The following is a 25,020-nucleotide window of genomic DNA, read 5'->3' as shown; positions in this document are numbered from 1 at the left end:
TTCCCTTTCAGCCCTGAGTTTAACCTCCATGTCTCTTCTGCTGCTGGTTGGGGTATAATCTTTCCATCTGCCCAGGACCCTCATGTAGCTATCTTACAGAAACTACTCAGGTACACCACATGTGGAGGGACTGGGGATACGGTATATCCGCTAAAGCCATAGTGCCTATCACATTTACTATACACTGAACTTTCTCTCCGTACTCTTTTTCCCCTCCGTGTGCAAACACGTCTGCCATAGGTGGGCACATCAACAGGGATTTATGCAACAACAGTCAAGCACCCGTTTTGTCAAGCACCCTTTCAGTTATTCTGAAGTTCCTGCCTCTTCCTTTTTATCTTGACCTTTCATCTTCCTGATGACAAGTCAGTACACTTCATAATTCAGAAAGCAAAATCTTCAGGTCAAGAAATCTGTGTTCTTGAGCTTTTACATTTCAAGCTTTTAGTTTTTTGGTAAAAGTAAGAATTAACCTGGTCAGGCAGCAGTGGAATAGCACATGTTCTGCAGCACACATTCTGGGATTCACAGGAAAGTGCACTGCCTCACTGACTGGCTAAGGCAATTGTCGGTAATCATCTTTCAAGAACTTTCACATTAACATTGCACCATGGCAAGTAGTCTAAAGGACCTCTCAGGATGATCATTCCAACAATAGAAAGGCACATAAAACAAGTTTGCCAAAATGCAGTCACACATGTCCTGAAATGAAGCATCAATCTATGGAATTGCTCTGAAAGAAGGTAACTGGTTAATATCCTTGATGCTGGGTTTCCAGTGCTCTGAGAGCCACATAAGAGCCTATCGCAGCCCCAAATGTCTTCTCTATGAAGGTCGACTGCCCTGTAGTGCATTTATGACCAGTCATTTTCTGTGTAGTTTCCAGAGAAGCATTTGAGCAGACTGTGCATTTGTTCCTCAATTGGCTATTCTCAAATAAAAATTGTTTTAGAGATCCTGAACAATAACACAGCCCTTGGGAGAAAAGCTTCTCTGCATTAGCCATCAGGCTGACACAATGAATGATTACATCCAAGCATAAAATTTAATGAGATTTCTACAAAAATGAGTGACATCTGCATAGCACTCAGGTCCTGGCTAACTGTCATACATTTGTCATCACCGAGGCTTTTGTCCTTTATTAATCTGCTTTCAAGAACGCCTGCTGTTGGAAATGAAAATGCTTTTTAGCAGTCATCCTGCAGACTGTGTCAGAGCGCACATCTCAGAAAGCATAATGACACATTGTCATGCCTAGGAATGCACTTAAAAGGTTTAAAAAACATGAAAGAACTCCGAAAACAAAATGTATTGAGAATTTAGCAGGAGATGTCTGTGTAAGTATACTTTACATCCTTTAATATAAGCAAGATGTTTGTTCTTTTGCCTCTAATACAGTGGCTAGAAACTCTTTAACAACATTCAGTGTGCATGGGAAAAATAGTGTTGTAGACAAAAAGTAAAAAAGTATTTCCCTTTAATCTTGTTTGTGCTTGGGACCAAGATATAATTCTAGACCTAGGGCTCCAACCCGGTAAAAGCATACGATTGTATCAAGATCCCAGCTTTCCTTTAAACTTTCCCTCATGGCTACAAATAAAAATTTCACTAATATTTTCCTACATCAACAGATAGCCTGAAACAATAGATGATGGAGATTGAAGATCACCCTATTTTATTAAATTAGCCCCAGGACTTGCTATTCTGAGATGAAGGCCTGACCTGGTGCTTCCCATCAAAGAACAGCAAACACTTGGCAGGAAGGCAGGAGTGCAGAGGACACGTTTACTCCCGGGAAGAAAAACAAGTCATTTCAACTGCAAATGAAGATGGGAATCCAGAAGGCCAAGAGTCACAAGGTGTCCAAAGGCATCTACAGCATCAACGTCAAGTCTGATCGCACCCAAACCAAGGGAAGAGAAGAGACTCCCAGCACTGAAGCTGTTCACCACCATACACGGAAGTGGAAAAACTTGTTTCCTGGGCTTCTGTGAAGCAATTGCAGCGTGTGATGGAGCCAGTCTTTTTCCATTATACATCCATAATACTAGACCTCACTGAATTCCTTCCATTCCAGGGATGGAAGGAATTGAATCCCTTGAATTTCAAACATTGATTTGTCTTTGTTGTTATTGTTGTTATTTCTAAACACCATGCATTTCCAACATTTTAATGTCAATTGTTCGTAGATCTCTGTCAAGCAAAGAGAGGCAAAGTGGCTAATGTAAATTGCTTTCTCATTTAAAGGATTCAGTGTCTCTTTCAATTCTGAAGCTACTGAGCCCAGCTATTACAAAACTCTGATCATACTGTTATCACAGTTCATGTAAACATGCTTTTGTTGAAGGCATATCAGAGGAAATATAAAGCTGCTTGCAGCTGCAAATGGCAAAAAAATCACAGGAACTAAGAATGTTTCTGTTAATGGGGATTCTTAGCCTTTGTTTTTAGATAAATTTGCTTCTACTCATGAACTAAGGATTTTAGCCACCAAAAGATTTGATTGAATGAAATAGCACTAAAATATAATAGTGCTGAGCTCAATGATGCAGAAATCCTAGCTACAGCTGCACCAGACCTGAGTTTTTGCCACCCTGATTTGCAGTTGCTAAGCTCTGACAGTTCAGCAAGTGGGACTGCGCCACTCATCACGGGTTGTGGCAACAGAGGTATATAAAGGGCCTGTTCCACTACAGCTCATGCTACATACAAGCAGCATTGGGCTTCTACAAAAATGTAACAGCAGTTGCTTTCTATTACTAAAGCTGTTTCTATCACCACCCTTCCTGCAGTTTCATTCTGGGAGAAAGTTTCCAGTAGCGCATTTCTGATTCCACAGTCCACCATCTCTGTAGGAGCAGAAGCAAAACTTCAGCCTTCAACAACAGGACGGAAAAGAATCAGAAGGATTTTGGATGCTAAGAGAATCCAGATTTTTCATAAATAAATATAGCTATTAATAATATTAACATTAAAACTACAGCAGTTTTAAGTCCTGCCCTTCAGTACTTATATAGGCTTCTACATGAAAGAAACCAGAAGAAAGATGTTTATTCTGCTTTTACCCATGACAGAGATGCGCATTTTCCCCTAAACATCCGGTTACAGCAACTTTGGAAGAGGATCCTGAACCAGGAGAACCTTGCCACTGATTTAGTTTGGCAAGTGCAAATGAACAATGTTTTATAACACCAGTAATATCAATATCAGAAAGAATTGAAGAAAATTGGGGTGGGAATGGGACATTACAGCCACATTTTAATTTGCAAAGTCATGGTTGTTACCACATGCTTCACTTATTGGATGAGTTACATGGCCTGTACAAATGGTGATTAGCATATTCTCATTTGGTTCATCTAAGTAGAATAAATAATCCTTTAATTTCTTTAAAGTGAGAAGTTGTTGTGGGTTTTTTTGCTTGTTTTTAATAGACCCATAGTAGCTATCTGCCTTCAAAATATTTGGGTCTGGGTTTTGTTTTTGTTTTAATAGCTTTAAATCAAAGAGTTGAATCAAAACAGCTGTACTTCCAGCAGGATAGTAATTCAGGAGGTTTCCCTGAATGAGTGAATTTGAGAAGGATGAATGCTGCATTCTTGATTCAGTTATTACCAATATTATTGTTCTTCAAGAAGCAATCCACCTGTGTTTCATTTCGATCACTATTTGTCTTTCCTGCTGACAAGGAAATGCTGACAATATTCACACAAAGAGAAGATGTGACTGCAACTGTTCAGTCTAACCTGGATGCTTCTTTTAAAGTTGCTCATTTTTTCCTTTAATTTCAGGTTCAGAACAATTATAATGGAGGATTGGAGGATTTATCTTTTTTTTAATCTGTTTCTATTTCTAGTTCTTCCACTGTCACTCTGACAAGTTAATTGATACTCATCCATGCAGCATAAACAGTAGAAACAATCACAGTTTACCAGCAGAAATCATGGAAATGAGGTACCTCTGTGATGTAGTTGTATTTTAACCCTTGTATTTCACGGATATTGAACTCCAGGGAGTCCCTACAGAATGCATCTCCTCTACTATTACTGCTCCTCTGCGATGATGGTGTAGTCTGTTTGATTATTCCATTTTATTTCTAGGTCCTCCTGGTCCCCCAGGGGTTGTAATAGTGGAGGAAATTTCAGACACAACAGCAACACTCTCCTGGAGTCCTGGGGCAGACAATCACAGCCCTATCTCCCTCTACAACCTGCAAGCACGCAGTCCATTTTCTCTTGGCTGGCAGACAGTAAAAACAGGTGAGAAAAACTTTCAAACAGAGCAACTAAACTGTTCAAAACTCCTGCTCATCACAATAATAACCACTGGCAACTGCAGGGACAGATAGAACAATGACAAATTAAAAGCACTGATTTTTTTTTTCTTTCTTTTTTCATTCCTTTTATGTTACTTAGCAACAGCTCTGAAAGGACAACACAAAGACACCTGCCATGCTGCATCTGTGAATAAGCAGAAAGCTCTCCCCTATATCTTTCAATCTGTGTCTTTTCAGGAGTACCACAGTGCCAAAAACCTAGCTGTGATTTATGACATATTAGATCCTTGATGTTTATCATTTCTAACGGCAATATTATATCAGAGTCCACTTGCCATTGAGACACTTGCATGTGAGCCTCAGATTTTTGAGTGAACTACACATTTCTTTACTGTCTCCAGTTCCAGATGTGATAAGTGGTGACATGGAGTCTGCTATGGCTGTTGAACTGAACCCTTGGGTGGAGTATGAGTTCAGAGTTGTAGCAACCAACAAAATTGGGACTGGAGACCCAAGTACACCATCACGAGTGATCAGAACCAATGAAGCAGGTAAGAAGAGGATAAAAAAGTTAATTTTCTAGGACTATCAGAAACAAGAACTTTTATATTTAAATATATAAAAATAGGCCTATACCCTTCTCCCTGGTACGCCTCTGTGTGTTCAGTAATCGCTGCTCCGGGGTGATATTTTTTGTAATGAGGAGCCATTTTGTTTTAATTACAGGAATAATGTTTAATTATTTTAAATAATATCTTATTTAAATTATTATTTTGATAGTAAACAAAAATGTCAAATAAACCCATTCTCTGCTGTCTTACTCCATCCAGACTACATTACTTTTCATCTGGTTTACGTTTAAGCTATTGCTGCCTGCCCTGTAGCAGGCTTCCACTGCTTTTCAGCTGTAGGCCGTTTTTCAGTCTCTTCAAACAACTGCTCCTGAGCAGTCTTTCCCTCCTTATTTTTCGTAACTTCTTTACTTGAAGGTGCACAGAGTTTTTTTCAGCAAGAGGGGAAAGTCATGGAAAGCAGCTTAATATGAAGTATCTTGTGCTCCAAGCGTTTCTTTGTCATGCACACTCTACCATGAATTGTTACTGCATTTAAAAAAATTTCATTGTATTTCTAACTGGGATGGTACTGTGAGAGCCCGGGAAAAATGTTTTGCATCCTATTTGGGACTCAGGAAAATTGCAGTGGTCTCACAAAGCTTGCAATCCTTGTAAGTAACTTGGGCAGAATGAAGAGACAAAAAGAGGGATTGGGAATCTGAGAAATATCCTTAGGCAGCTTCAGAAATACAGTTTAAGAGGCAGAAAGAGATAGAGAGAGGGTTTGAATAAAGCCTCAAAAGAGAACTGCATCTCAGAAGACTTTCAGATTATTCTTTATTCTTTGTTATTTAGGAGGCCTAGAGAGTTTTGATTTGATTTTGATGTTTCTTCAGATGAATAATTTGTAAGTATTTTGTTGATCATACCTAATAGAAGAGTGCCAAATTCAGAGATTCCCCTTGAATTTGAAAGTGTAATTGATTTTGTAGTTGTGACTATTCTGGACAAATACAGCAGTTGTGTTGCACTCTTTCTTCTCATTAAGGCAGATTGTAAGACTTACAAGTAGCAATGCCAAAATGTGTCCACCTCTCGCATTCTGAAATAAAATTCTTATCCTTTAAGGTATGTTAATCCTCTGCCTCAGCTCCATAGTTCACCAGTCTGTGTATATGCCATTCACATTCACAGCAGAATTTTCAGGCTGGTTTTCTTAGACAGGACCACAGAATTGACGGAATAATCAGGGCTGGAAGGGATCCTGGGAGATCTCTAGTCCAGCCTTCTGCTCAAAGCTGGGTAAACTGGCTTCAGAGCAGATTGCTCAGGCCTTTGTCCAGTGTTGTCTTTGTAACCTCCAAGGAGGGAGATTGCACATCCTTTCTGGACAACCTGTGCAAGCAGTTAACTAATCTCATTGTGATTTTAATTTCAATATATCCAGCTGGAGCTCCCCATATATCAACTTATGACCACTGTCTCTTGCTCTCCCACTGTCCCACCCTGCACCACTGTGCAGACCCCATCTCTGTCTCCTCAGTGACCTCCCCATAGGCACTGTTAGCACCCCCAAAGCCATCTCCGCTCAAGACTGAACAAGTCTGAACCAGCTTCCCCAGCCTTTCCTCACAAGGCAAATGCTCCAGTCCCACCATTCCAGTGGCCTCCTGTGAACCTCCTCTAGTCAATCAATGTCTTTCTCATTGTGGTACCCAGAACTGGCTGCGCTGTTTCAGATGAAGTCTAACAAACCTATCTTCAGTTGTATTAAGACTTTTTTTTTTTTTACTTCAAATAACTGTGTAGTTGCTGGCTGATATTAAATTTCACTGTGCAATCACCTAACTGCACTGAAGTGATTTGATTCCCCTTCATGCATGTGGAAGCATGCTTTCTTTCCAACTATCCTCCTCATCTTCTGAAAGCTCCCCACAGTGTGAAACTTGGTAACTATATAGCAGAAAATTCAGATGCTACACATGTTGTTCTGTAAGAAAAGAAGGAAAGGGAAATGAAATAAAAACCACCAGCTACTTTCATCTCAAATGATTTTCAAAAAAACCCTCTTATTTCACCACCATTTTTCTTCCCTTGATTTTGTTCCATATTTCATTGGAAGTGAAAATACTTCTAGACCCAAATGTTTGAATGACTTTCTATTTATTCAGGGGGTACTTATCACAGGGAACAAAAATATTCTGGAAAAAGTTTATCCTGTAATAGGGATTATGTTATCCTGTAATAGGGATTATGTTTTTTCACATATATGAGTATGTTCCCTGTGTTTGAAAGGATGGTTCTGGATATCAATCAGCCGGATATATTTAACTTGTGAGTGAATGTTCTTTTCATAAACTGAGGTTTGAAAATGTCAGATTTCCTCTAGCTGTCATGTTTTTTAGGTTTCTTCTTTTTCTTTCCCAGTGTTTATCGAACAAAGGCTGTATTTACTATAACACATTCCTACAACACTAATGAAAGTCTTCATGCACATCCATTTTTAGCATTCCTTTGAACAATCACTGCAACTTCACCTCTGTAAAAATGAATTAGAATCATAGAATAGTTAGGGTTGGAAAGGACCTTAAGATCATCAAGTTCCAGCCCTCCTGCCATGGGCAGGGACACCTCACACTAAACCATGTCACCCAAGGCTGTGTCCAACCTGGCCTTGAACACTGCCAGGGATGGAGCATTCACAACCTCCCTGGGCAACCCATTCCAGTGCCTCACCACCCTAACAGGAAAGAATTTCCTCCTTATATCCAATCTAAACTTCCCCTGTTTAAGTTTTAACCCATTACCCCTTGTCTTATCACTACAGTCCCTAATGAAAAGTCCCTCCCCAGCATCCTCCTAGGCCCCCTTCAGATACTGGAAGGCTGCTATGAGGTCTCCACGCAGCCTTCTCTTCTCCAGGCTGAACAGCCCCAGCTTTCTCAGCCTGTCTTCATATGTTATTCATGAAATAGTAATCCTGGGACAGACAAAGCATGCAGTGTACAGTGTATTTTCACTCAGTGATTGGCATTAATTTCTGGGTAATACTCCACTATTGCTGCTACCAGAAGGAACAGTTTTAAACTCAAGTGGCAATGATCTGCACTCCAGTATGTGGGGGTCCTCCTGATAAACAGCAATGTAGCTGATAACAATACAGGCCTTCCTGAATAATAAATCAGCAACACATTAGTTCAAATAGGAAAAATGGGACACTAGTTGCTTACTTGCACTTTCAGCTTCCCAGTTAGGAATAGCTTTTTGCTACCAGATTTACAGCTGCACAAATGTCATTTTAGAAGGGAGCATTTTGTAGTATGACACCGAAATCCAGACAGCTGCCAGTAAAACAACTCAACAGCCTTCAGAGAAATTGAAACTGAATTTATTTGGTGTGCCTGCTTAACACGGCATGGAACAGCAGAAGTTTGTAGCCATCACCTCAATTTCAAAAGACTTTCTGTAAGAAAAGATTTGGTTTCTGTTTCAGTTCTGAATGGTTTGGGGGTTTCCGTTGGTTATTTTGGTGTTTTGTTTTTTTTTGTAGAAAAGGTAGATGCAATATTCTATAGAGGGAATGAGAAGATGGGAGTTACAATAAGACATAATCTCCCAGTTTGTTAGAATCTGCAAAGAGCTGTGAAGTCAGAACACAATGGACTCTGCTTTAAACAAAGAACCATTAATAAAAAATAAAAAAAACAAATCAAACAACTTGTTACACATACAGTTCTCTGCAAAAGAGCATGCTGCTTATTATTTTTATGGCACTTTTGAAATGACTTCATAGAATCATAGAATCATGACATGTTTCAGCAGAAGCATTTTTTTGCTAAAAAAATAAAATAAAAAAGCAGCCACTTTTTCCTGATCTTCAGACATTCCCAAAGTGCAGATCCTGTTTGGCTCTCTCCTCTGAGACAGAGACTGTGTGAATTATCACCCTTGGTATAGTTTTCAGATGCCAACAGGAAATCTAATAATAGTTTTCTCTGGATTTCATATCTGGTTTTCCAGATTAGCACATTAATATCTGTCTTGGTGCACCCAGTCATCCATTATTTTTTCAGAATGCCTCTAATACCTATTTTTATCTGAAGGCTTCAAGGGAAAATCTCTGTTAACATGGGATCCAGTTCTAATACCATAGCTTTCAAGTTGTAAAAGACATATACTTGAAAGGACATATTTCAGAAAGAACATGGCATCAGTCTCTCTGCTTATGACCCAGGCAGAGCAACCTGGCAATTTTCAGTGATCACAGATGTGCCCCACAAGTGAAAACAGGTAGGCTGCCCTGCAGTGGGTAAAATTCCTGAAATACCAGTCCCCCAGTGGAGAAGGTGACTGTGTCTCATGCTTAAAAGAGAGTTGAGATCCACCAGGCTGAATGATAACTGTGTAGACAGCCCACAGAGGCAGCAAATCTGTGATTCTGCTTCCCGTATTTTATACTTAAGTGGAAATTGTCATCTTTAATTTAATGGCACAAGCTAATTTGACTGGAGACTGAAGGCTTTTTCTCTCCCCACACCTCGCTTACTTTATCACTTCTTCCCCATGATGAGAGCAACGTTTCATATTAGACCATTATCTAAAAATACCCATGAAAACAATACTAGGGATGCTATAAGGAAATCAACAGAATAATAAACAGGTTTCCACTTGCTTTAATTTTCTAATTAAATTCTAATCTTATTACTTAGTTCGTATTTAGTTAACATGTTTGCTTTTCATAGCTACTTTCATCAGAATGGATAATACTGCAATTTTCTGGCACATCTAACTTTTAGCCAGCTGCTGCATTTCTGTCAGTTCTAGCCTTGATACATATTTTACAGGTCCACAAGGTGAAAAGAACCAATAACATGAATTTAAACATGTCTGGCATTCCACTAAGGCAGTCGGTCATTTGAAGCCTGGGGCCAAAGCATCAATTACATTATCTATTCATGGGAAAACATGGGGAGAGAGAAATTGAGTAGAATCAAAGTTTAACCTGCTAATCATGCATGCAAACTTGATTTTACAAGGTAACAATGATGCAGTGCACTCTATTAGTAACAGGTTATACTCAGGCTTTATCTTTAATAAGCTCTTATTTTCCATTATGTCGCACTTACTTTCAGCTAGAATTTCTTCATAGTGTAACAGGAAAGGCCTCTGTCCAGGGGAAAAAAAAAAGAAAGATACCTGGTTTAGACTGACTTTGTTTTAGGGTTCTTCTGTTGTTGGGAGTGGTGCTCTCTTTGTTTGTGACCTGTATAAAAGAAGCTTCAGCTTTTCCCATTGTCATAAGTATTTTTTGCTCTTAAAAAAATAATTAATAACCTCCTGTATATGTGACATTTGGAGATGATTACATGGGCTACTAGAAAATGTGCTTTTCCATAGAGAAAAACAAAGGAGGATATACCCATGACTGCATGGGTATATTTAGAAACAATAGGCTGCTAATGCATGCTATTGCAGGCTCAATATAATATGCACTATATATTGGCAAACAATCAAAATGTGTGTGATGCCAAAAGAATAACAGGAAGGGTAAGGAATTGGTTCTCTGGCATATATATAATAGCTTTTGAGATTTCAGTCCTGTATGTGGGGATCTGGAGGCTATTCAGACACAGATGACACATGACAGGATTATCAGTGAATAGAACTGAATTCTGTCCCCTACTAAACTACTAATATTAAAAACACAGATGAAGTGAGAAAGGAAATGCAGATCCTGAGACCAGTTGGGGCATCCCTGTTTTCCACTAGTTGAATAGAGTGTATTATCCACTTCTGAGATGCTAGCAGGTTTTGCATTCCTGAACAGATGAGATGTGAAATGTTTCGTGGGAGGGTGTGAACTTGAGGGCTGGCCTTCACACACTGAAAGGGTTTTCACTTATCATCTCTGTTTTCCAGATGTGTACTGCAGGAGATACCATTAGGAGACATATATACACACACACACACACACACACAAATATATAAAATCTATATAGAAAGGAAAAGAACTGAGAAGAAAATGGCCTTTGGTGATATGATTTAGCGTAAGGTGTCCCTGCCCACGGCAGGAGGGGTGGAACTAGATGATCTTAAGGTCCTTTCCAACCCTAACGATTCTGTGATTCTATGATTCTATGAAAATACTGATGAATGTGCTGTTGCTTTGGTCCTCACATGAAGTGCTGCAACAAACCCTTTCCTTCTAAACCACACATTATCCACAACTAAGAGGGCTAGTTTTCAAACTCCATTTGTACTTTGAAATTCGTAAGGTTTGGGTAAGATTTTGGAAGTGGTAGTTAATATCATAGCTATGAAACCATGAATATTTGGGGTGGATGTTAGCTTCCCTTCAAGCATTCCACTGTGTCCAACATTTTGAAAACTGCTCTCTGCTTGTGTTTAAACTAGTTCTAAAAGTTCCCCTCTCTTCACTCTGCCCTTATTTTTATTTATCAATGAAAACTGTGGGTTCTGGTAGACCGTAAAGATGAGCTCAATCAAAGATTTTGGGTACTTGCTTTTGGGCAAAATATTGAAAATTGTTATATATTTCATTCTGACATTATAATGAATGAAACATAGGCATTTGTGTTTAAAAACAGGTACAGTTTGAATTTTACACGTAGGTGGCATTATCGGCACTTTTCTGCACTTTATAACCACTGCTCCCATACACAAAGCCCTCAGCAACACTAGTTCTGTGCATACATTTTGTCCTAAACAAACACCACAGTTTTTCATGCATAAGATATGCCTGAATTATTAAACAACTTGCCTCAGCTTCATATATAAACTTTACCTTTCCATATCACCTTTCCTTCATTAATAGTTTAAGCATATTGTCAAATGCTCCATAGGACTGCTGAGGGCTACATTCTTTGTGCCTGCTCTTAGGCAAAATTTTGAAGGTTTTTTTTTGTTTGGTGTAGGGGTTATAAGTTTTAATAGTGCTTAATTTCACTTTCATTTTCAGTATATCACGGTACTTCCATGGAAATGCAAACACAATAAAAAAAAAACCCTGCTGTTTCTGTTTAAATCAAACTCCTGGCAGGACCATTTCAAGATTTTTGTTTGTTTGTCTCAAGTGGATGTTTCAACATCAGCTTGTGCCGGCATACAACATTATTTACTTTGACCTACATCTGGTAACTGTGTCTTTCAGAGCAGAGGTTTTAGTGACTATTTGTTGTTCTCATTACCGGAACAACAAAGAGACCTGGATTTTAACTCGCAGCATTGCAAGTGGTTGCAGAAACAAATAAAAAGAGGAGATGACCTGATCCCAAAGGGCTTATGGTCTAAGAATAAAACAGGAGACAGGTGAGAATAGGTAGCTGACAAAGGGGCTTATGAGAAGGGTTTGATCAGAATCACAGGCATATGATCAAGCTAAGCATAGTCACATTTTATGATCCTAAGGACCAGTTTTAAGCAAAGGAAACATTTATTTTCCAGTTGGTGATGTTCTCTCATCTTCTTGTTAAATGAGACATACTAATACACAAAGAGCTCTTTGCTACTAATTGGGGTGTATTTATCCAGAAGAAATGATACTGAATTTCTCAGCTTTGATAAACATTAAAGAAAAGAGTTCCTAATGTCCTCATTCCCCAGGCTCAATGGATCCTGTCCAGGAGCCAAGTTTAGTCATCATGCTTTGGTGCAAGTGCATCTCCATGAGTGTCACTGCTGAGAATTAACAACTTAAAGACTGGAAAGTCACTAATTGCATGGCAATAAACGTAGGCTATGAATAAGTAAATTCAGATATAGCACTGATATAAAGGTGATGCTGCTGAAAGGTTTGCTAGTATATAAGCTCAGTGCCTTGCAAAAACTGTTTTCTTTTAATAGTTTTCTTCTCTTAATAGTTACTTATTTCAAAATGTCCTCCTCTAAGTGTGTATAATCTGCTTTGGTGCAGTGCAGAGGAAATTTATTCCTTTGACACATTTATTCTTTTAATGGTTATTCATTTGAGAGAGTTTCACTGTGTGAATGTACATTTTAGTTTGGTGCAAAAGAAATCCATCGTTTTGACAGTTTTATTCTTGTAACATTTATTCATTTAAATAGGTCTTCAGTCTGCAAAACTGTTAATAAGAAAACTCTAGAAGGAGGACACTGCAGGTTAAATAAGCCCATCATGTTGGGTGCTTCAAAGGAGTACAGCATACTCTCTCATCAGGAACATGGCACCTACATAAAAACTTCATCTTTATAACTTTATCTTTATAACTTACCCCCAAAAAATCTCTTAAAAGGCAAGAGAAAAATGGGTGCTACACAAGGTTTAAATATGCTCCATTAGAGATGGCCTCACAATTTTTGCTTGTTAAATAACAGACAGATGATTCTTCATCTGCATCTTTTCACTGTAGAACATTCATCCCACTGTTGCACACTGATTATTTTTGTTTATTTATTAAATTAAGGAAGGAAAAGAACACAGATAAAATGTAAATCAGAAGCAATTCATAAGCTTTGTGGGTCTGCAACATTTATGTAAAAAAACAGAATAGCACTTAGGTTCTTTAAAGGGGAGTTCAGAGTTCAAACAGATAATACACAAATGAATTCTGAAATTTTATGTGAACTTCCAGGATCTAGTAAAAACTACACTTTCATTGATCTTAATTTGTTAATGATCAACATGGAAAATAAAGAGTACTGAACATTTATTTAAATGTATTTTTCTTTGCATAGTTCAAAGGCACTGTGCTACACAATAAATCAGCTAAAGAGAACACTCTTTCTCAGTTAATGCCTCACAGTGTGTTTCTACCAATGACCTATGTACTGCTGTAAAGAAGAAAAGAGAAAGTTTTTCACTTAGGACATATTTAATCAAATAAAGAAAGCAAATGATATCAAAACATTAATCATTTGGAAAGCACTAAGTAAGATAAAAGAAATTATACAACTCCAGTGGAACAATTAAGATTTTTAGTTTTGCAAAATATGATAACCAAATTCACACTGTTGGTGATAATTATAATTACTTTTAAAGAATTTCATCAGCTGCTCATATGTGCTTTTAAAACCATAATTGTAGCCTCAGTTTTAAAGAACTGTGTAGTACTGATTCCAGCCTTATGAAAGAAATGATAGAGGATGTTTAAGCATGGTTACTTTAAAATTTCTGAAAATTGCCTTCCTGATAAAGCATACAAGAAAGATTTGCAAGAACTGACATTCAAAATCCCTAATGACCTGGGAAACAGTAGAGATATACCATTTGTGGCCTAAGACTTTACTTGAAGTCTGAAATATGTCAAGCTCTTCCCTGACATTTGTTTTTGAGTTGTCTATTCAAAAAATATAAATATTATCAAGATAGTTCCTGGTTTGCTTCTTAGATGATCTGTATATTAAAATTCTGACTAAGCTGCAGAAGGCATCCTACTTAAGCAGCTTTTTTTCAGTATTATTTGTCTTCTTAGCTGATGCTTTGTTTGAGTTTACCAGCTTGACTGTAGCTCTGAAATGAAACTTGAGCAAATTTTCTTGACCACAGACTGCTATGTTTGTTATTTCTGTTCTGATTTAACAGCCTTATATCTGCTTCAGCGACTTATTACTATGGGGAAAACTTTAATAACTTGGACATTTTGTTTTGTTTAGCTTTGGTTTTTTTTGTTTTTCCTTTTTGCTCACAGTTCCAAAGACACCTCCAGCTAATGTAAGTGGCAGAAGTGGAAGGCGACATGAATTAGTAATAGCATGGGAGGTAAGGGACTTTTCTGATTAAAGGCTTTGTTTCATGTTTACTTCTTTGAGGGCAAAGTAAAGAGTAGTGTACTGGGGTTTCCTTACATCAAATCTTGGCAGGACATGAACACAAAATACTGTTCTCTAAATATGTTCTAAAGTTTTGAAGCAATGTGCATTTTCATGTGGTTTGAGTAGAGGACACTATAGTGCAGCTCAATAGCTGTGCTAATTATTAAATCTTTTCTTCCTGGTCTACTGCTTGGGTTGATTTTATTTTTCTGGATCTTATGCAGATGCTACATTAGATGAAATAATAGCTATGGGAATAGAAGGAAAGCCTTGTAGCTGTTTTGTGCTTTTTGTTTTTGTTTTGTTTTTTTTAACTTGAGAATTATTTGGTTTAAGCATTTAGTAAAAATATAAAACTAAAGACTTGAAATAAACCTTTATTTTGAGAAGATATTTGTGATACAAGATAAAACGCAGATACGTGACTGCATTAGTGGGCAACTGCAGGAATTGCTTTCTCTGCTAATAGAAAATGATGCAGGAGAACAGAGACTTTTCTTGAGGACTTTTCAAAACTTCTAGATTCATTATAAAGTTTCAGATTCAGAAAATGTACGTATACATACGTATAAACCCAAGAACAATTACATCAAATAAGGACATGGGATTTTAATGATAAACATTTTAGCCTAGCCAACTTTAGGAGAGATTCAGATATTTAGAAACACACGGAATTCTAACTGCTTAAAATGGTGAATTTTAAGACATCTTAAAAGGCTGTATTCTGTTGGCATATTTGTCTTCTCCTACACCAGCTAGCTGAAACAACTGATAGAGCAGATTTGCTTTATAGTCTATAACCATAAACAGCAGCAACTCTCCTAGTGGAAGAGTAAAAGCCTATAATGCAACTGTAAGGGATCATTCTCGCACAAGCAGCCAGATTATGGGCAACTACTCTGTGGCTTCTTTGTAAATCTGATCATTACCTGAACTTTATTTTTTTAGCCAGTGTCAGAAGAGTTTCAGAATGGACAAGGATTTGGATATATTGTAGCCTTCAGACCCAATGGAACACGTGGCTGGAAGGAAAAAATGGTGACATCTTCAGATGCCTCAAAGTTCATCTACAGAGATGAAAGCGTGCCACCTCTGACTCCTTTTGAGGTGAAGGTTGGTGTTTACAACAACAAAGGAGATGGTCCCTTCAGCCCTATTGTGGTCATCTGCTCAGCTGAAGGAGGTCAGTTCAACATGAAGTTAACTTGTATACTATGAGCTATACTACGCTATTTTTTATATAATGTGTTCTGTTATACTATGCTTTTTCAATCTTCAGTTTCAAAATTCTTTGAAGAAGTGCTATATAACATTAAGCATGCTTTGCAGAGAAGGAGATGAACTGATTTGCCAAGGTTCCCCAGAAAACAAGTGAGAAAGGTTAGGAAAAGACATCAAGACACATCAGTCCTAATCAAAAAACCAAAAGTTTTAATGAAATTTCATCCCTAATATGAAATCTGAAGTCTTAACTTTAAGATGGGCTGCTCTAACAATGAGCAAAGAAGGGCTGATATTTTCTAATGTTTCTGCAGTTCATGATAATTTTTGATGGGTTAATCAGAGAACAGCTCAAAGACTAAATAAATTCACTTATCAATGTTCATTACCTGGTTAATGAATAGCAAAAATTGCAGAGTGCAATTTTTTTTCTTATTTTTATTTTTTCTATTGTTTTCTCTTTTTAGTTAATTAGTATAAAAGTTCTGAATTTGTATTAATGTCTAAATATTCAATGTGAATTGCTGTAATAATTCAGAAGAACAAATGAAAAATATTTCTTATATTTCTTGAAAATTTCTGTTTTAGCTTGGTATGACACTCAACAGGATTTTGTAAAAAAATAACAAACCAAAAAAAAGCAAGAAAAATTAAAAAAAAAACCCAAGAAAAATAAAAAACCCAGACAAAACAAATCAAATTTATACTAGCAAAAGGAGTTGTTCTGTATTGACTATTAACAGAGGCCAGTGTTTGGAAATTTCCATACACAAAAATGGTAAATAAATGTTATCCACGGGAACATTTTAGCAGTTCCATTACTGCAAGTCATATACTTCAGTTCTTCTTTACTATGCCATCTTTGATTTATCCCAATGTCTCCTGTTAAAAGAGTAAGTACAGATGGATGGGATGAATTTCATAATATATCTACAAAAATGTAGTGTCAAGATAATGGCATTTCATGTGAAGCTGGAAACCATTAAATGTTATTTTATATTAGCCTACAATAAATGTGTCATTTTGGAGCCATGATGAAGTACAGATTATATACTGCTCTTCTTTCATATTAATTACAGAGGTTGGAAATGCTGTTTTTGCTAAAAGCAGTTCCAGTAATTTGTTTGTGTTCCACTGTTTGGATCAGCATTACTAAGCGTTCATATTACTTTGAAAACAATTACACTTTAAAATGTAAAAATTGCCCCTTTCAACTTGGAAATTTTACAGCTGACATCCCTCATTGACGTTCCTCAATGGAAAATGATATTGTGATACCAGTGGTTATGCTTTTATTATTTAAAAATTTCATACTCTAATCAGAAAGTTCAGTAAAGACAGAGTTTTGCAAGGGGAGACAAAACCTTAATGGATTTCTTTTAAAAAGCAAAAGCTATTTTAAAAAAATTTGAATACGTAATTGTACTAAGTAGTCCTTAGCTTGTTTTTTGGACAAGACTGGAGAAGGCATAATCAGTAATATATATATATATATATATATTGTTTTTTCTAACATTTATTTTAAAAATATGAACTTTACAAATTAAGTTAATAGAATTATTAAAATTAACCTTTGACACTCTCAGAGGCTGTCTCTAGGAAACAAGTTTCCTGATTATAGTTCGGTTACTTGAAAGTACCTACCCATCATAACTTTGCTAATTCAGTCTTTGTGTGTGTCTGTACATTAGACTTCCCTTTGGTAAGAGGAATTGTATGGGGCTAAATATTTTCTAAGACTTGTATTTGAGGAAAAAATATGGGATGCTGTGACAATACAGTGCTAAATTAATTTATAAAAAGCTTTTCTCCAGAATAACCCTAGGTGATACACTGGAAATTTAAAGGAGTGACAAAAGAGTTTATTATACCCAAGTTCTTGGCAGTATGGACACTGAGGACAATAGACATTTCAGCTTGCTATATATAAGAAAAGGGGGAGCTTGTTTTGAAGGAGGCATGGACTTTCACACTTAAGAAGCTAAACAACTGAAGGTACTTTTTCCCAATGATTCCTGTTGAAGAGGAGATATTAAATAAAGATTGACAGTACAATATATTATGGTCCTAGGGCTGATCTAGCAAACCCTGAGTTTACTTGCTTTTCATAATACACTCAATTCACTCCTCTGCAAACATCTAGAATAAAGGCCTAGGATAAAACTATTAAAAGTTAAGGAAACTTTATATTACATATTAAAACGTTTCCCACACCTACAGATGGATCTGGAGTTGTTTACTGGCATAGCTCATTTGTGTAAGGAAGTCTAAAACCTGTTGCCTGTGCACACAGGATAAAACCAAGAGTTTCCATAGGACAGGTTCTGGACAAGGAAAAAATTCTCTCTTTTTTGTATGACTGTGACTACATATTGTATGCTCTGATCTACATTGAGAGCCCGTTCACGGTGGTGCTGAGCTGTGCCTAGGCAAGCAGCTTGGGAGGTGGTATTGAATAAAATTTTTCCCTCTCTGAACACAACTGGCTTCCCTCTGTTTATAAAGAGTCTCTGACTGGGGCAAGAGGCTTAAAAAACAACCTCAGAAAACATGAGCCAAACACTGAGCACTTTTTCATAAGTAAATAGAGAGGCTAACACTTTTACCTCTGTCTCTAAGTCAGATATTTAGAAGATAATATGACACAAATCATTACTGAAGGATCAAGGATGGTGATAACCCAGACTTAGAGTGGGGAAAAAATATGACTGGCTATAGTTGGTTTAAGACATGTCTTTTCCTTCATTGGCCTTTTGACTTCATAGGAAACATCACTAAGATACACCTCATGGGAGAGATTATCCAGGAGCTAAAGACGCAGATGAATGTAACTGAAGAATAGAGAACTGAAGAATAGAGAATGGAGACGCATTCTGTTGTACAAAGCTAGTTAGATAATTCAGGAGGAAAAAAGGCTAATGTGACCCTCTGGAAAAGATAGCTTAATGCAGTAGAAAAGCTGGAAGGGATCTTCCCTGGAGACCTTAGCAGAGGAAGAAAGCAAACAATCAAGGGGAGAAGAAGAAAAGCGGAAGTCAGATGTTTTAGTGAAGTAAAAGAGATAACAAGAGCGAAGGACCAGTTCTGAACAGGGAATGAGGATGATATACAGAAGATGCAGGATAGGAAAAAAAAAGATGTGCAATTATCTTCAGTAAGAAAGCAGAAGGACACAACAGACATGTTAAAGCACCAGGGAAAGACAAGCCTGAACCTTTCATGAAGGAACCCTTTAACAGAAAGAGACACCAGAACACATGGGGAGCACAGCAAGCTAGGCTGCCTGCCAGAAGAAAGGCTGCAATGTGCAAATCTAACACTGAAAAGGATCATAAACAGCAGGGACAAGCCTTCTGACTGTACTCTCTGCCAGGAAAAGAATGGTATCAGGCTCAAGCTAGAGTGTACTGAAACAAAGCACTGCTGTGCAGGCACAGATGAGCGTGACCCATAGAGAATGAAAATTGTAAAGGCATAAGTTATTGAAAATAAAACCATTAACACAAGCAGTGTTAGGTACTGTTTGTTTTCACGTTTATATATTCTTTGGAGATTTTTTCTTGATGACTACATTCCATTTAAATACTGAGTGGCTAAGAATGCCAAGACTACTAATACAAGCTTTCAGTGTCAGGGAAATCATATGGAATCTCTATGTGTGGTTTTAATTCACTGGAAGAGGAAAACTGGAAAAATTGGAAATATAGCAATGGAAAAGAAAATATGAGACTGCGAAAGTGTACTTGCAAGAAGATGAAAAAGGCTGTACTGATAAGAATGATGTCTGGTAGGCTTGCTTTAGCAAGCATGACTAGACAAAGTATAAACTACATAGGATAGAAAAGAAAGTAAAAATGGCTGGATGTCATAGCATGCTGATGATGCGATAACATATCAGGAAATAGAATACCAGTGTTTGGATAAAAAAGAATATCCTTGGGTTCTATGTCATTTCAGAAAAGGGCATTTCAGAAACTGGGAGTCAAAGTAGAGGTCAGTTGCTGATTGCCCTTATCAATTTGGATGCTGAGAAAGACCTTTTTAATTGTAGATAATTATTACAGGACACCTTCATTTATGAGAGAATTTAGCTGCTCAGGGTAGTTTGGCTAGTAAATAAAACTAATGACCTTGTGTTCTGCTGTGATAGTTATCAGATTCTTTATCCAGTACTGACTAAGAGGAAATAAAGGTGCTATAGTCTTGTTTTGATGAATAAGTAAGACACTATGGAAAAGCTGATCATAACAAATAACAATTTTTGAGAATAACAATTAATGAGAATATTACTTAATAAACTCGAATTAGCAGTTGAGACTAGACATGAAAGTGTTTTGGAAAGTCTCTGAGCCAAAGGTGTAAAATCTACCTGAAGTTTATACTGTAAGAAATGGTACATTTCTGAGGCAGTACATTATATCTGAGGATCTAGAGGTGTACCTACTAGAGGTATTCATAATAAGTAAAAGGTACGCTTAATAAAGTCTACAAAAAATAAGCTGAAAAAAATATTCTTTAAAAGTTAGGCAGGTATATAAAGCAGGACATGATGTGAAGTGTGTAAGTTACTGATATTAAAGATAAGGAATAGATGAACAATAATGAATTACTTTATCATTTATTTTTAATAAATAAGGTGATATATGTAGGATAGATAATAAGAATGAGAAAATCTGCAAATTTTTACACCTGTAGTGAAAACTTCTGGCATTTTCATGTGCTCAAGGACCTGGGGCAGGATCTTTTCTATCCCAAAATAATGTAAACAAGGAACAGTTGGAAAAAAAAACAAACACCACAGTTACTTTATTAAGAAAATAACCCAAATATTTCAGAGTACAGGGAAAAAAAAAAACAACAAAAGAATTCCCCCCCCCCCCCCCGAAAAAAAAAACAAAAACATTTACCACCAGACTTGCAAAAGGCTTGGAAAGTTAATAGCAAAATTCCTTAAAGACCATTTTTAGATCATATATGTTTAATATTCGTAATGCCAATAGGAAAGCTGGTTATGATACTGCTGTTACTGCAACCCTAGGATGCACTGCAAATACGGGGAAGGATCTGAACAGCACACAGGAAAAATGTCAATTGGATGACTAGAGAAAAGGAATATGAATAACATATGAGTGCTGCATCAAGTACATAAGGAGTAGTAATAAGCCAATCCATACAAAATGGGAACCCAACAGCTAGAACTTACACATAAGAAAGACACAAAGGTTTTAATGTGAATCAGGGCATCATTCTGATAAAACTACCATAAAGCTTAGCTAAAATCTTATCAACAGTTCTTGTTGCTCATGATGAACAAAGAACTCAAGATGATGCAGGTTCAGAGGACTAATAGGATCATCAGCAACTGAGTAGAAACCAGAAAAACTTGCTTATTTTGACCTAGTTTAAAAAAAAAAAAGGGCTGAGTTTGGGTAAGATGCTATCTGCAAATCAGGGAAATTATTAAGAACGATGAAGAGATTTTAAAGGTAAAGAACAAATAAAATATAAAATAAATAAATAAAGAAGGCAAATAAGACAGATATTCTTTATCCTTGACTCCAACTGGCCAATAATAGTTCACATCTGCACAGTTGAACACTGTCACTCTCCAGACTGTGGCTGCATTCATATACCTCCTGGAAACCATCCCTGCCCAGGCATCAGTATATTCCTGAGCATATTTTGGTCCAGAGTCAATACTTCACAGCAGTTCTTGCTATTATTTAATGTTATGGACAACTGTATGTCCATGCTCAGGCTGGTTCCTTGTCTCTCTGTCCCTATTTAGTTAACAAGTATAGAATCATAGAATAGTTAGGGTTGGAAAGGACCTTAAGATCATCAAATTCCAATCCCTGCCATGGGCAGGGACACCTCACACTAAAGACTGTATAGACTGTATAGATACAGCCTATCAGTACAAGAATAAATATTAATTAGAATACATGTGGTATAGAAATGGGTGAGAATACAAAAGGAAATTGAAATAAGCTTCTGCGAGGGAGAGTACCGAACTGGTTTCAAGATGAGTTAGGTCTTTTATAAAGTTTTTTCTTTAATGATTGCCACCATGGGCGATACAGAATCAGTTCTGTTAATTTCAGTATCTGTCTTCTCCTTCAGGCACCTGACGATATGATCTTCACAAAAGTTGAACCTTCTATAATTTTGATAAACAGTGTAGTAAATACTACTAAAAACTTCTCGATATGAAATAGATAGCCCTGAGCAGTACAAGGTAAAGCCTTAAGACTCTCAGTCTTCCTATTTAATACCTCATAAGGGACTCCCAATGCACTTCTGTAATACATACAAGACGTAATGATACTGCACAGAGCTTTTGTTCTTGCTTTGGATGGATTTGTACCAACTCATTGAGATAATGGAGAACCAAAGATCTTGGTTACCTGAAAGGCAGAGACATGTAACAGTCTTTGCAATTTTGTTCCTTTATGACTCTAAGAAGTTCTGTATAAGCCCAGCTAGTGGATGATGTGATATTAAACAAGACTCTAGAAATTGAAGGATTGTTCTGGTTAGGCCCATCTCTCCTCACTTTTCACCCTGAGCCCTTATTTACTTATTTAAACAAACACATAAATTACCCTGTCCTTTTCATTTAAAGGAAGGTATATGCAATTACACAATTTTAAGTACATCCTCCATGTCTTTAATTAAACTTTTACATTCATGAAGGGAATTGTAGTTCACTTCATAGCTAAATCTTAGCTGCTTGAGGTTTAGGTGAACCTGAAAATTAACCAGCATATTAACTGTAAAATTAATCAGCATATTAACTGTAAAATTAATCAGCATATTAACTATAAAATTCAGCAGATTATTTCCTGTTTCTGACAGCTGATCCATCTGGAGAGAACCTGTAAAAATCCAGCTAGGGCTGTCTCCACTGATTTTTCAAAGAATGAAATCACAATCCTGACATGCAAGAGTTTATTGAACATTCATTTGATTAATGCCACTAGCCTCCATGGGAAGTCAGATGTGCAATCAATATGATAGGTACATCCCCTCCTCACATGCTCAGGATAACTCTGGCTGCCATGTCTCTTGGTGGAAATGGCCATTTATAGTCATGAAAATGGCAACACTCCTGAACATTAAATCTAACAAACCATGAACTTTATTAGTCTGCTTGTCCAGCTTCTACCCACGTGCTAAGGTCAGGAAGCCATGTGTAGGTAACATGCTGGTGCAGCCTTCATGGAATAAGGCAAATCTTTATCCCACATCACACTCTAATGTATAATAAATCTGGGTTATTCCATGGAGAAGGGACAGCCACAGTAGGTTTTTTACTGAGAGCAAGTGTGCAGGAGAGTATATCATGGATGGAATAATGCAATTCACTCATAAAAAGCAACAACGTATTTACTGATATAAAGCAGCAGTTTAAAAAAGTTTTATAGTAAATGCAACAGTGATTTAACAAGATTCAGTGGCAAAATACACTTGGTTCTTTATGCATGGAGGACAGGGTCAGACAAAACTTTCAGCAAAAGCCTCCCTCTGAATTACAAGTTTCAGAAAGGACCCCCTTGCTTTCTAAACTCTCACACAGAAGACTAGATGCAGATAGATCCAGACTTAGCCTCAGACTTAGTCAGCAGTTTATGTCTAAAGGATTATACATCTACAATCAATCCTTTGTATCACTTAGCTAAGATTTCAAAGTTTAGCATGCTATTAATCACTAGTCAAGAATCCGTTGTGGCAAGGAATCTCTCAATCTCAAGGAGTAGCCTTGAGAAGTGTCCCTGTTCAAGGAGAGACCCTGGTGTGCAGCCGCCTGCCATGCAGGATTGCTCAATGGACCCTGGGCTGTCCACTATTTATGGAGTAAAATGGTTGACCCTCAGTCGTGTTTGCATACCCCTTTGGCGCTTGACCAGCACAGGGTGGGACATGGTACACAATTTTCAGATTGCCCTTGGCCTTTGTTATTGTCCCCCTCAGACTGAGCTGGATGTGGCCATCACAACACAGGCACATCTGTCAGCACAACCACTGATGGCTGTCGCTTGAGCAGAGTTACGAAACAAAAGGCGAGGCAGGGGAGCACACCACCACAGATCAACATTACAGGAGTAGGCTTCAGAAGTTCAACCTGACAAGTAAGGTCATTTCACCACTAAAAAAAAGAGGTCCAGAGCAGAGGTCAGCACTGCAGGCCAGATCACTGCTTGACTGCAAGCTCATTTCTCCTCCCTTCTTATTTCAGTCTGTTTTAAAGTCCTCTGCAAAGACACTGAGAAAGAAGATGAAAATAGAAATTACTTGAAGAAAAGGGAGAAGATGAAGTTCTTTGTTTCTGGTCCAGGAAGCAATGAGTCATCTCATTTTTGGTGTTTTGGAAATCGAACATCTTTTCTCTTTCTAGCACAAGATTCCAGAGAAAGTCTTACCCTGCAGGTAGCAATGCCACCACAGATGTGGTGGAGTCTACGAACCAGGGATGCACAGCGAACAGGCCAAGGGGTGGAGCTGAACAGAACGTCTCTTGGCAATTCTCAGGAATAGAAACAGTTTACTGGAAGTCTCCTGATTTGCAAGATAGTCCCTATTGCTATCTCCAGAAAGGAAGAAAATGCCACCACTTTCTTTACCTACAAGTTGACACAGAGGGATAACTCCTCATGGTTTTCCTTTTAATAGATCTCTTTTGTGGATTTTTCAACAGAAAGGAATTATTGCAGACATGGGTCCTGGCTGAAGTCCCAAAATCTCAACTATGTGGAACTACCTGGAATCATAATGTAACTACCCAGGCTGAGGTTCTTAGCTTCAGAGAGCTCAGATTTTGAATTAGGGAAGCATGTAAAAATCCTTCTTGTACTCAAAATGAGAAGTGAATGGATATTAAGTGATTGGATGGTGTGTCCTGACCAATGCTCTATTCCACAGAAGAGTTAAACAACATAAACTTGAATAGGCTCTTGGACTTCTTTTTTAAGCTAGGTCATGTGGAAATTTTTAAGGATGAATATTTCAGAAAAACAAATCTGTTTACTGTCTGAAATAGGGAGAACACAATGAGAGCTTCTTTCCCTTGTTTGGCTTCTTTCCCTTATTTGCCAGTATCAAAATTCAGGGTTCTCCCTCTGAACTTTAGACCAATGCAGTTAAGTATAATATCTTGTCCTGCTTTATTATAACCAACCC

General features: G+C 37.4%; 1 protein-coding gene across 5 annotated transcripts in view; it reads left to right on the top strand.

Annotated features, from left to right (window-relative positions):
- CNTN5 (contactin 5) overlaps nucleotides 1–25,020 on the top strand; it is a 723,743-nt gene that overhangs the window by 680,156 nt on the left and 18,567 nt on the right. For 4 of the 5 annotated variants that reach the window (XM_061457839.1, XM_061457838.1, XM_061457843.1 and 1 more), the window contains 4 exons: nucleotides 4,098–4,256; nucleotides 4,675–4,824; nucleotides 14,496–14,566; nucleotides 15,568–15,802. In XM_061457839.1, coding sequence (XP_061313823.1) covers nucleotides 4,098–4,256; nucleotides 4,675–4,824; nucleotides 14,496–14,566; nucleotides 15,568–15,802 — 615 coding nt within the window. The remainder of the gene's footprint in view (nucleotides 1–4,097; nucleotides 4,257–4,674; nucleotides 4,825–14,495; nucleotides 14,567–15,567; nucleotides 15,803–25,020) is intronic. The other variant, XM_061457841.1, reaches the window with a different exon arrangement.

Source organism: Pezoporus flaviventris, unplaced genomic scaffold, assembly GCF_033815535.1.
Source record: "Pezoporus flaviventris isolate CSIRO_AGI_PZ_B2104156 unplaced genomic scaffold, CSIRO_AGI_Pfla_v1 ptg000025l, whole genome shotgun sequence".
NCBI classification, from domain to species: Eukaryota; Metazoa; Chordata; class Aves; order Psittaciformes; family Psittacidae; genus Pezoporus; species Pezoporus flaviventris.
This window is presented reverse-complemented; position numbering and strand designations above follow the sequence as displayed.